Source organism: Scyliorhinus canicula, chromosome 1, assembly GCF_902713615.1.
Source record: "Scyliorhinus canicula chromosome 1, sScyCan1.1, whole genome shotgun sequence".
NCBI classification, from domain to species: domain Eukaryota; kingdom Metazoa; phylum Chordata; class Chondrichthyes; order Carcharhiniformes; family Scyliorhinidae; genus Scyliorhinus; species Scyliorhinus canicula.
Genome location: NC_052146.1, coordinates 18,869,607 through 18,881,967, shown reverse-complemented (window position 1 = coordinate 18,881,967; position 12,361 = coordinate 18,869,607). Strand labels below are relative to the sequence as shown.

Genomic DNA, 12,361 nt, shown 5'->3' with positions numbered 1-12,361 from the left:
CCGGAGGAAACCCACGCAGACACGTTGAGAACGTGCAGACTCCGCACAGACAGTGACCCAAGCCAGGAATTGAACCTGCGACCCTGGAACTGTGAAGCAACAGTGCTAACCATTGTGCTACCCTGCTTCCCTATATGCATTTCAGGCACCCTGCAGTGAAGTAAACCACAATGTTTATAAACATCTCGGAGACAAGTGCTTACATTTCCTCTTTTTCTCAGCAGAAAGCACTTAAATTCTTTTGATGTGGTGATCATAGTTAGACATAGTTTGGAGTTTTTTTGGTGTTCTATCCCTCAAGCCTTACCATCAAGAATAAATAAACTAGTAAACTATTCATTCACCAGGGGCTGGTTTAGCTCACTTAGCTAAATCGCTGGCTTTTAAAGCAGACCAAGCAGGCCAGCAGCACGGTTTGATTCCCGTACCAGCCTCCCCGGACAGGCGCCAGAATGTGGCGACTAGGGGCTTTTCACAGTAACTTCATTTGAAGCCTACTCGTGACAATAAGCGATTTTCATTTTTTCATTTCATTTCATTGGGGAATTTGGTGGTGTGCAATAAAGATTGCTGCATTCATTTACGTACCAACGGGACTGGGCTTCAAAGTAAGTCATTGTATGATGTCTTTGAACATCCTGGGAGACTGTCTAAAACCTAGAAATAGCACTAATAAATCCTAATGACTAATATCTGTGCCAGAGTTATCTGATAACTCATTGAGCAATCCGTTTCCATGTCTTGACAATGCCAAGTCAATGTCAGTTTTGATGACTAATTCTCTGACTCAATTCATGATTTATTTATGTGCATATTGCTAACTTGCCTTTGTATACCAGGACCTGTTAGGCGTTATAGCGAGTGTTCTGCACCTGGGAAACATTCAGTTCAGTGCGGATGGCCAAGGACACGCCAACATCACGATTGACAAGGAAATCAGATGGATCTCCAAGGTAACAATGATAGGAGAGAAACTATTTCCTCTGATGAAGGAGTCCCAAACATGACCTTAAAATTAAAACGAGGCCAATCAGGAATGATGCCAAACAGTCAAGAAATTCTGACATAAAGTATAGTAAGCACCTCAAGGTCTTGAACCCAGAAGCTCTGGGGTGAAGTTCCACTCTCAAACTTTGTGACCAAGGAAGGTGCTTTCATAATGCAGCCAAACAGCTTGAGGATCAACTTGTAAACCCATCCAACACATGCCAATGGCAGGTCGTAAGAGCGGGAGACATTCCTGGTGGAACAAGTGATGGAATAAATTGGAGCCTCTCTCATCACTATCCACAGCTCCAGGTTGCAATCTGCATCTAAGCGTGCATGTTACCACAGTAACTCAAACTCTCAGTTCATGCTGGGATGGATTCAGGACCTGCCTCCTTGCCCACCCCGTGGTGGAGGTTGTGCCTGGTGTGTGTTGGACTTACCTTTGGCCACAGAACTCAAGAAGAAGTGGAAATATCTGCCCAAGAAACTGTTAAGGCATGGTCAATAGAACATTTCAATAGAACCTGAGATTTTGAGATTTGTCTTAGGCAAGGGAATTAAGGATTACAGTTTCATGAAGGGTAGATGGAGTTAAGATATAGACTAGTGGTATCTAGCTGAATGCTAGAACATGGTCAAAGAGTTGAATTCCTGTTCTTGGCCGGATTCCCGAACCTCCGCCAGGTCGGAGAATCGCCGGGGGTCGGCAGGAATCCCACCCTGCCGGCTGCCAAATTCTCTGGCCGTCCAAAAGTCGGCGAGGTGTGAGTCGCACCACCCGCCCCGGAGAATGGCGGGGACCGGGGAGACTCAATGGGCCCCAGGGCTGCCCGAAGTCTCCGGCCTGCGATGGGCCGAAGTCCCGCTGGTTTTTTGCCGGTCCCGCCGGCGTGGATCAGAGTAGGTCCCTTACCGGCGGGACCTGGCGGCGTGGGCAGGCTCTGGGGTCCTGGGGAGGCGCGGGGCGATCTGGCCCCAGGGGGTGCCCCCACGGTGGCCTGGCACGCGACCGGGGCCCACCAATCCGCGGCGGGCCTGTGCCTTGGGGGGCACTCTTTTCCTACGTGTCAGCTGTGTCAGCCTCTGTGATGGCCGACACGTAGGTGTCCCCTGCCCTGCGCATGCGCGGGGATGACGTCAGTAGCTGCTGACGCACCCGCGCATGCGCGGACTCTCGCCGGCCGGCGGAGTCCTTCGGCCTTCCACGCCGGCCAGCGGGGCGCAAATCACTCCGGCGCCGGCCTGCACCTGAAGGTGCGGAGGATTCCGCACCTTTGGGGCGGGCCGACGCCGGAGTGGTTCATGCCACTCCGTCCTGCCCGGACCCCCCGCCCCGCCGGGTACGGGAGAATCCCGCTCCTTATGTTCCTATGTAAAGGGGCTATGTGATGTTTCTATGATCTTTAAAATATTATTTTACGGTTTCTGGCTAGACCAGCATTTATTGCCCATCCCTAGTTGCCCTTGAGATGGTGGTGAACTGTCTTCTTGAACTGCTGCAGTCACTGAGGTGTAGGTGCAACTACAGTGCTGTTAGGGAAGGACAGTGACAGGAATGGCGATATATTTCCAAGTCAGGATGATGAGTGACTTGGAGGGGAACCTCCAGGTGGTGATATTCCCAGGTATCTGCTGCTCCTTCTAGATGGTAGTGGTCATGGGTTTGGAAGGTGCTGTCTAAGGAACCTTGGTGAGTTCTTGCAGTGTAGTACACACGGCTGCCACTGTTTTTCGGTGGTGGAGGGAGTGAATGTTTGTGGAAGGAGGAGCAATCAAGCGGGCTGCTCTGCCCTCAGTTACACCACCCTAAGAGCCACTGCTCGATTGCCTGAGCGCCTCACTCCCTTAGGACTGTTACCACAGGAATAGAACAAAGAGAATTTTTATAAAAGCTGATCGATTAGCCTCTTCATCGTGTCTTTGTTTTTGCAGCTGCTGGGTGTGCATGTCTTAGTCCTGCAGGAAGGTTTAACGCACAAGAGGATTGAAGCCAAATCAGAGGAGGTACGAAGGGAAAGCCTCAGAAACTCTTGCTACGAGGGTAACAGTGAGAGGGGAACACATCCACCAGGGAAACTGCAACCTTAAGTCCCCCTGACGGAATATTAAATGCTGAAAGGAGATGAAAATGTAGCCCAGGCTGCCTATGATGACTTTGTAGGTAACTGAGTGCAGGAAGGCTCCAACTCTCGGGGACAGTGACAGTAAGAGCTGGGGAGGTGTAAAATGATCCACCAGCCCTGCTCCTGATCACTGTCCAGGGAGCCCCTTCTGCAAAGTGCTCAGTTGAGATACTCTCCTCACTCGCCAGCCTTCATTGCCACGTTCAGACCAAGAACATGCATCAGAGAGCAACTGAGCAATCAGACTCGACATCAGTTAGCACCTCTGAGAGGGGTAGGGAGGAAAGAGGAGGGAAAAGAATGGGCCTCACTCAGAAATGAGGTATATTCATGAAAAGGACACTGCTATTCAAACAAATTCACCACGGTGAACTCTAATTATGAATTTCCCTCCCCATTACCCAAACCCACACTAGGTACCAAATGCTATTTGTATAGGAGCAAATCGCAGGACGCATATGGACAAGAAAACCATTCCATTAAATTTAGGCCGTCATTTGAACAACCCGACATTCTTCTCCTCCACCCATCTCAACATCCAACCGCTTTCCAAAGGATTTCAAGGTTTCTGACTTCAATACCTGCCACCATGTGGGGAGGCGGTGGTGCAGTGGTATTCTCCCTGGGCTAGTACTCCAGAGACCCAGGGTAATTTTCACAGGACTCAGGTTCAAATCCCACTACAGCAGATGGTGAAATTTGTATTCAATAAAAATTTGGACACAACTGATTGTTGTAAAAACCCATATTTTCATGGGCAATAAATGCTGCCCACATCCCGCTCCTCCAGGCTCCACGGTCAGGCATGTTTCTTACCTTCTTCAGGCCCTAAATGCGGGAAAAACAATCTTAGGTGCTTATTTGCGCGACGCCTGCTTCGGTCATGAGGAAATATGAAGTGTGATTCACTTCTGGTTGGTAATGTGTGCCCACTCCTGTCCACCTTAAGCTGCGTGGACCATTGGCTAGGCTCAGGATTTCCCAACCTTTCCCATGACTGAGTTCCTTGAAGCCATGGATACGCTGCATGGCCAAAGAGCCATCATTGCAACCCGAGCTTATTTGATGGCAACTGACTCGAGAAGTTTATAGTTGTTTTAAATTCAAACGCTTGTCAAATTTGCTGAGGGAGAGAAGAGATGAGGACAATAAAGAATAAAATCATAAAGGCAAAAAATGCTGAACTGCTTAAATTAATTTCTGTTGTTTTTCAAAAGGTTTTGAGTCCTCTGAGTGTTGAACAAGCATTTTGCGCTCGTGATGCATTAGCAAAAGCTATTTATGGACGGACTTTTACTTGGCTCGTTAACAAGATCAACGAGTCACTAGCCAATCAGGTAAGGAGACATCTCATTTTGTGAACAAAGTACATCTTTTAATTAATTTATTGCCTCGTTCAATGAGTCGTGTGTCAGAGTTGAGGCAAGGAACACTTCTCTACTATGAGTGGACTGTCGGGATTGAGGACCCCGCACGTGTGGGAGGTGCTGAGTAATGCAGCCTCTAGTCTGGTACAGAGGTATACACCTTCCAATCTGATACAGAGCAATGCATCCTCAAATCAGATGAAGACTATTGCAGCTTCTAATATGATGGAGAGTAATTCAGGTGTCTTGAATCTCAACCTTTATCTACTTTAAGTTATATGCACTGGAAGAATGCCAGCCGGCACCTAGGTGGCAGTGCCAGGGTACCACCCTTCCCAAAGGGCATGCAGCTGGCGGCCTCCGATCCACCCCGCCCCACCAAATGCCGTTCTCTCTAGTCCCCATTTGTGGGGACCAGCAGTGAATGGCGCTCGCCCGTAAGATTCAAATCGCGATGTCTCGCGAGATCATGGTAGATCCCTTACGGAATGGTGAGCCAGGTCAATCCTGGACGATGGATCTCGCGACAACTACCGGCCGCGCCTCGCCACCTTGCGGGTGCAACATGGCTGGTACATCGCGCTCGATGTCTCTAATTGAGATATCCAACTAAATGTCAATTCCTCGGCCCTGATTTTAACTCCTGGTCAGTTTCTGGTCAGTGATCAGTGGGTGATTCTTGATTCTGGTTTGTTTTTTTGTGTGTGTAGGATCCAAGCAGAAAAACAGTGATTGGTCTATTGGATATCTATGGATTTGAAGTTTTTGATGTCAACAGGTAGGAACCTCTTAATAATTACAATCATTATTGACACAAGTAGGCTTCAGTAAAGTTACTGTGAAAATCCCCTCACCACCACACTCCAGCCCCTGTTCAGGTACACTGAGGGAGAATTCAGAATGTCCAATTCACCTAACAGCTTACTTTCGGGACTTGTGGGAGGAAACCGGAGCACCCGGAGGAAACCCACGCAGACACGCGGAGAACATGCAGACTCCACGCAGACAGTGATCCAGGCCGGGAATCGAACCTGGGGCCCTGGAGCTGTGAAGCAGCAGTGCTAACCACTGTGCTACTGTACCGTACTTGTGATGCACTGTGTCATTTCTGAAGGACATCAAGATATCTTTCTGCTTTTCTTTCATCACTGTTGTTTTAGTCTTGAGCAGGCACGAGGGGCCAGGTGGCCTACTCCTGCTCCTAGTTCTTATGTTCTTAAGGCTGAGGTCGGCAATTGGCTCATGTTCTACTTCACTTAGCTTAACCAATTTTCCACAAAACAGCCTAGCCTGCTCCTTACATTTCAAATGGTTTACATGGGAATTCTGGCCGAATAACAGTGAATTCTGCTATTAACCCAGTCACTATTTATTGTCAATCATAGAATCCTTACATGGCAAATGGAGGCCATTCAGCCCATCGCGTCTGCACCGACCCTCCAAAAAGAACAATTAAAGAGAATTGACATCAGCTCATGACATGATACGGGCACTTCGGAATTATTTTCCCACCACACCCGATTCTGCTTTCCATTAAAGTCACTGAAAGAGAAAATCTATAAAATGGGTGGTCAGTTGGACATCACCCACCTTCACCCCTAAGTTAAAAATGTCTCCCAGTGACTCCAATTTGTACAAGTAGCTTGGCAAAGTGACAATTTTAGTCAGAGAACTAAACTCCTGAGCAAATATTGGAGTCCTGTGCGGGGGGGGGGGGGGGGGGGGGGGGGGGGGGGGGGGGGGGCTTGTGAAATTATCACCCGGCTTTTTTGGTCGATCAGACCACGAGGACTGTCAATTTCAATTTCCAACCAACAGGAAGTCCGCAATCCTGTTCGAAGACTGTGGTAAGCTTTTGAACCTTTGACCTCTGGCCCTCGAGTTCAAGGCTAGCCCAGATACCAGTGCTCAGTCCTTCCCCAGTGGATTAGAGCTCTGACCGTTAACCTGTGGAGGCTATATTTGAATCTAACCTAGTGAGACGGAATGGCGGGCCGGGGTGTTGCCTGCTTATTATAGTGAAGAAGATTAAAATTGCACCTTTCAAAACATACAGCTCATGTGCCAATGGTCAGTCAGTCGGTGGCACACTTGTTTGTGAGTCATAAAATTCCGGGTTCAAATGCAACTCCGGGATTTGAACACGCAACGCAAGGTTGATATTCCAGTGTGCAGTAAGGGAAGTGCTGTCTTTCTTTATTGCCAATGAAGTCCTGGGCAGATTCCTATTTGCATTTTCACTTCAGATACTTCCAATAGGTGCGGGGTTAATGGGGGGGCGGGGGGGGGATTTTCAGCCGCTGCCACCCTCAGAGAGAACGGCGACATGGTCGGAAAACCCGCAGAGAATCACGTTTCCCGATTTACCCCATCCCCGGCAGTGACGTCGTGAGGTTCATGGAGTTGACTAAATGTTAGTATCATTAACCAGCCCTCCCACCACATGATCTCCCCCCCCCCCCCCCCCCCCCCCCACTCTCACCGAATCTTCAAACTTTGACGACGTGACGCAAGAGTTACAACAACCTGGCAGTGCCAACCTCTGCCGGGGGCAGTGCCAAGAGACCTTTGTGGGAAGCCCCATAGTTTGGGGGGGGGTTCCATTTATGCGTGGTTGAGGGGAGGGAGAGCGGGAGGGGGGGAATGAGGGGGTAACTTGCAGCCACAGAGGGGAGCGGGAAGTGAGAGGGGGGGAATGTCGACAATGCATCCGTGGTGGAGTGGGGTGGGGGGGGAGTCCCGATGATTGTCGGAGGGTGGCGGGAGGCCCCCCCCCCCCAGTGATTGTCGGGGTAAAGGGGTGAGGGGGTGGGGAGGGGGGGTGTGCCCCCGATATCTCTTGGTTGGTGGGTGGGGGAGGAGTTGATGTTTACTTCTGATTGGGGTGCCCTTTAAAGATGGGGGCTGGATCCCTGTGGAGTCGAGCGCCAGATCTCTCAGGCCCCGCCCTGCAAGAGTGATAGTGTAAACCCCGCACACTCATTTTTATTACTCAGTGATGCTCAAGATCTGCAGAGTAAACTGCTCTGTGCAACTAGAGAGCTACACGCCCGTTTTCAGTCTGAGCCTGACACATTTGAAAAATATAGTAGGATTCCGCCCAATGTGTTGCTTCTTCTGTTGCGCTTTGCTGGTGAATATCCAATTATGAAATTAAATGAAATTAATGAAAATCGCTTATTGTCACGAGTAGGCTTCAATTAAGTTATTGTGAAAAGCCCCTAGTCGCCACATTCCGGCGCCTATCTGGGGAGGCTGGTACGGGAATCGAACCATGCTGCTGGCCAGCGATTTAGCCCAGTGAGCTAAACCAGCATTAAGTATTATCTTAATACAAGTGACATCTGTACGGTACAACAGTACAATGTGTGTCCTATCAATAATCTATTGAACATGGACACCTGTGTATACATCACTTCTCATGATAAATTCATTGTAGGATTAACTGTAACCCCACCTTTAATACCATTAATACTCGCATCATTCTGAAAGCTCAGGAATACTCGACCCCTGGGCTGTCAGGGGAAAGGAGGACCCAACAACTTGTGGCAGCAACCCATAGGCTGGGGAGAGGGGAAAACAATTAGTTTGATTTTGCTGAACATAATCGAGTGATACACCTGGAAAATGTACATCTGTGGACTTCAGCTAAGGTTAATAGGAAAATACACATACACACACATACATACGCACACACACATGGACAAATGCACAGACACACACACATACACACATGCACACAGACACATGCACACATGCACACAGACACCCAGACACCCACCCACACATAGACATATACACACACATAGACACATACGTAGACAGACACACACACAAATACAGACACACACACACAAACACGCAGACACAGACACGAACACACAGAGACACATGTACACACACATGCACACACAAACGCACACACAGATGCAGACACACGCACACAGACACACATGCCCACACGGACACACATGCACACAGATACACATGCCCACACAGACACACGCACACACATGCACACAGATACACATGCACACACATGCACACACAAACACACAGACACAGACACACGCACACACAGCCACATATGCACACACACACATACACACATAGGCACACATGCACACAGGCACACACTCAGACACACACCCACACATAGACACAGACACTCAGACACGCACAGTGTGGGGGTGACAGTGTGTGAGGGACAGCTGTGGGGGTGACAGTGTGTGAGGGACACCTGTGGGGGGTGACAGTGTGTGAGGGGAGGGTGTGAGGCTGAGTGGAGAGAGACTCACTGAGGGGCAAGCGCATGGTGGAAGTCCCAGAGGTGTGCGATGCTGAGGGTCAGGGGTCTGAGGTGTGGGATGCTGAGGGTCAGGGGTCTGAGGTGTGCGATGCTGAGGGTCAGGGGTCTGAGTTGTGGGATGCTGAGGGTCAGGGGTCTGAGGTGTGGGATGCTGAGGGTCAGGGGTCTGAGTTGTGGGATGCTGAAGGTCAGGGGTCTGAGGTGTGGGATGCTGAGGGTCAGGGGTCTGAGGTGTGGGATGCTGAGGGTCAGGGGTCTGAGGTGTGCGATGCTGAGGGTCAGGGGTCTGAGTTGTGGGATGCTGAGGGTCAGGGGTCTGAGGTGTGGGATGCTGAGGGTCAGGGGTCTGAGTTGTGGGATGCTGAAGGTCAGGGGTCTGAGGTGTGGGATGCTGAGGGTCAGGGGTCTGAGTTGTGGGATGCTGAGGGTCAGGGGTCTGAGGTGTGGGATGCTGAGGGTCAGGGGTCAGAGGTGTGGGGTGCTGAGGGTCAGAGGTGTGGGATGCTGAGGGTCAAGGGTCTGAGGTGTGGAATGCTGAGGGTCAGGGGTCTGAGGTGTGGAATGCTGAGGGTCAGGGGTCTGAGGTGTGGAATGCTGAGGGTCGGGTCTGAGTTGTGGGATGCTGAGGGTCAGGGGTCTGAGGTGTGGGATGCTGAGGGTCAGGGGTCAGAGGTGTGGGGTGCTGAGGGTCAGAGGTGTGGGATGCTGAGGGTCAGGGGTCTGTCAGAAATCCTCAGTTCTCTCTTTGGTATTCTCTGCTTTCCAGTGCTTGATTCTGGAGAATTATGGAGCCACTCGCGTTTGGCTTTTGTATCCATAGCGACCGAGCAGTAGCAGGGATATTAATGTGACTCCGCACGTGGCCAGGAGCAGTAGCCTGCAGAGGAGGGGGGAGGCTGGGCCCACAGCTGTTCTGGGAGCAGCGCCATGTGCAGGTCGCTGGAGACTCTGCCGGCAGAGGGTTTCCGCTGTCAGACATCCTACCACTGATGTTGGAGCTTCAGTGCCGGAGCAGATGGCATCTGTCCCAGGGACCGTGGACCACCTTTGCCATAACCTGCAAGAGCTGGGACCACATGGAATGGGACTGCATCCACTGCCTGTGGCCCTTAAAGTTACCTCCGCTCTGAACTTCTATGCGAGAGGCTCATTTCAGGGCATCTCCCAGTCAATCGCACACAAAACCGTTAGGAAGGTTACAGATGCCTTTTATAAGAGGGCTTACATCTATATAAACATGGACCAGGGCCATGGAGTCTGCCAGCTTAGTTGGCATGGCCCAGGTGCAGGGTGTGATAGACTGCACCCACATGGCCCTGCAGTCTCTATGGCATCATGTGGCGCCATTCATGAACCGCAAGGGATTCCACGCCCTCAATGTCCAACTCATTTCTTACCGCACAATGTGCATAATCCAGGTGTGTGCCCGTTTCCCGAGGAGTTTCCATGTCCACGACATCTTGGGCTGCTCGCCGATCCCTGACATTTTTGGGGGAGACCAGCAGCTGGAGCAATGGCTTCTCAGGGACAAGGGGTACCCACTCAGGAGGTGGCCAGTGACACCAGTGCGGTGGCCTCAAACACCTTCGGAGACTCACGGCAATGCGTCTCATGCTTCAACGTGGGTGCTGGTTGAGCAGGCGATTAGACTGCTCAAGGTGCGATTCGGAGAATACCCTCCAATTCAGCCCCCAGAGACCGGCCAGAAGAGGAGGAGATGAGGCAGCGCCACATCTCCTTGGCTTAGGAGGTCGAGGAGGTTGGCGAGGCACTAACCACGGAGGAGGAGGAGGAAAGACCTCCGACCATGTCCAGGGTCACATGGGCTGAAGAACTGGGAATGCCGTCATCGTCTCACGGTTTTGGGACAAGCAGGACGAGGGAGTGAGGAGCTTGCCGACCATTGTGGGGGGGGGTGACATCTCATCATTACTGTGGTGCCAGCAGTAAGTTCTCGTGATGGTGCCCAAGTTCACGGGCACGGCACTAAAGCCACTGGCCAACCTTCCAGGAGAATGATGGTGTCTTGCATTGAGGACAGAGCGATGCTCCTATAATAATAATAATCTTTATTAATCTTTTCTCTTTATTATTGTCACAAGTAGGCTTACATTAACACTGCAATGAAGTTACTGTGAAAAGCCCCTAGTCGCCACATTCCGGCGCCTGTTCGGGTACACAGAGGGAGAATTCAGATTGTCCAATTCACCTAACAGCACGTCTTTTGGTAATTGTGGGAGAAAAAAGGGGCACCCGGAGGAAACCCACGCAAACATGGGGAGAACGTGCAGGCTCCGCACGGACAGTGAACCAGCTGGGAATCAAACCCAGGTCCCTGTTGCCTGAGATGCGATTGGTGGGCGTCCCTTGGGGTGCTGGACCTTGAGGGCCCAGGCCTACTTTCGGGCAGCCTGGGCCCTCAAGGTGTGCTGGGCTAGAGGTGTGTCGCTGGAGGGGGATGTCTGATGGGCAGGACACTCCCAGGGTATCCTGGGTTTAGGGCCCAGGGCTGCGCTCCTGCTGATCCTCTTTGCTTTGGGTGCCGGCGGGGGGGGGGGGGGGGGGGGGGGGGGGGGGGGGGGGGGGGGGGGGGGGGGGGGGGGGGGGGGGGGGGGGGGGGGGGGGGGGGGGGGGGGGAGGGGTGTGTGGGGTGGGTTTGCCCTGGGCTCCATCATGGGATAGAGGGGCAGCTGGAATGGAACCCAGAAGCCCCATCGTCCTCTGGCACAGGTTCTCATGGATTCCCACCACTGCCTGACCATACGGTTGAAGCTCTGCATCATGGAACTCATGCCCACCGCCATGGGAGTCATGAACTGAGCCATGAAGTGGACATGCTCCACCCTGAAGTGCGCCTCCTGCACCAAGATCTCCACTGCGGATGGCAGCATCGAATCTTTGACCTCATTGCGTTGGAGTGACAGCACTATCCCCCCGGACAGAAGGCAATGGGACTCCTCCAGTCGGCCTCGCAGTCTGAGGAGAGATGCTGTCAACACATCCTGATGCTCACCACTCTGCCTTTACAGTTCCAGCAGCTCTGGGACGACGCAGGGGCCCATCATCGGCCAGGAGCTGAGCAGAGTCCGAAACTCCAGACTCCCTCTGAGTGCCGAATTTGGCATGTCTGCTATGACCCTCACCAACTTCTACAGATGCACCATAGAAAGCATTCTTTCTGGTTGTATCACAGCTTGGTATGGAGCCTGCTCTGCCCAAGACCGCAGGACAAAAAGTCATGAATGTAGCCCAGTCCATCACGCAAACCAGCCTCCCATCCATTGACTCTATCTATAATTCCCGCTGCCTCAGAAAGGCAGCTAGCATAAATAAGGACCCCACGCACCCCGGACATAGTCTCTTCCACCTTCTTCCGTCAGGAAAAAGATACCAAATTTTGAGGTCACATACCAACCGACTCAAGAACAGCTTCTTCCCTACTGCCATCAGACTTTTGAATGGACCTACCTCGTATTAAGTTGATCTTTTCTCTACACCTTGCTATAACTGTAACATTATATTCTGCCGTCTCTCCTTCCTTCCCTATGTACGGTATGCATTGTTTGTACAGC

At 51.5% G+C, this 12,361-nt stretch overlaps 1 protein-coding gene across 3 annotated transcripts in view; it reads left to right on the top strand.

Moving 5' to 3' along the window:
* myo1ha (myosin IHa) overlaps positions 1-12,361 on the top strand; it is a 216,831-nt gene that overhangs the window by 131,942 nt on the left and 72,528 nt on the right. For all 3 annotated transcript variants that reach the window (XM_038815345.1, XM_038815462.1, XM_038815402.1), the window contains 4 exons: positions 840-953; positions 2,923-2,994; positions 4,331-4,450; positions 5,191-5,258. In XM_038815345.1, coding sequence (XP_038671273.1) covers positions 840-953; positions 2,923-2,994; positions 4,331-4,450; positions 5,191-5,258 — 374 coding nt within the window. The remainder of the gene's footprint in view (positions 1-839; positions 954-2,922; positions 2,995-4,330; positions 4,451-5,190; positions 5,259-12,361) is intronic.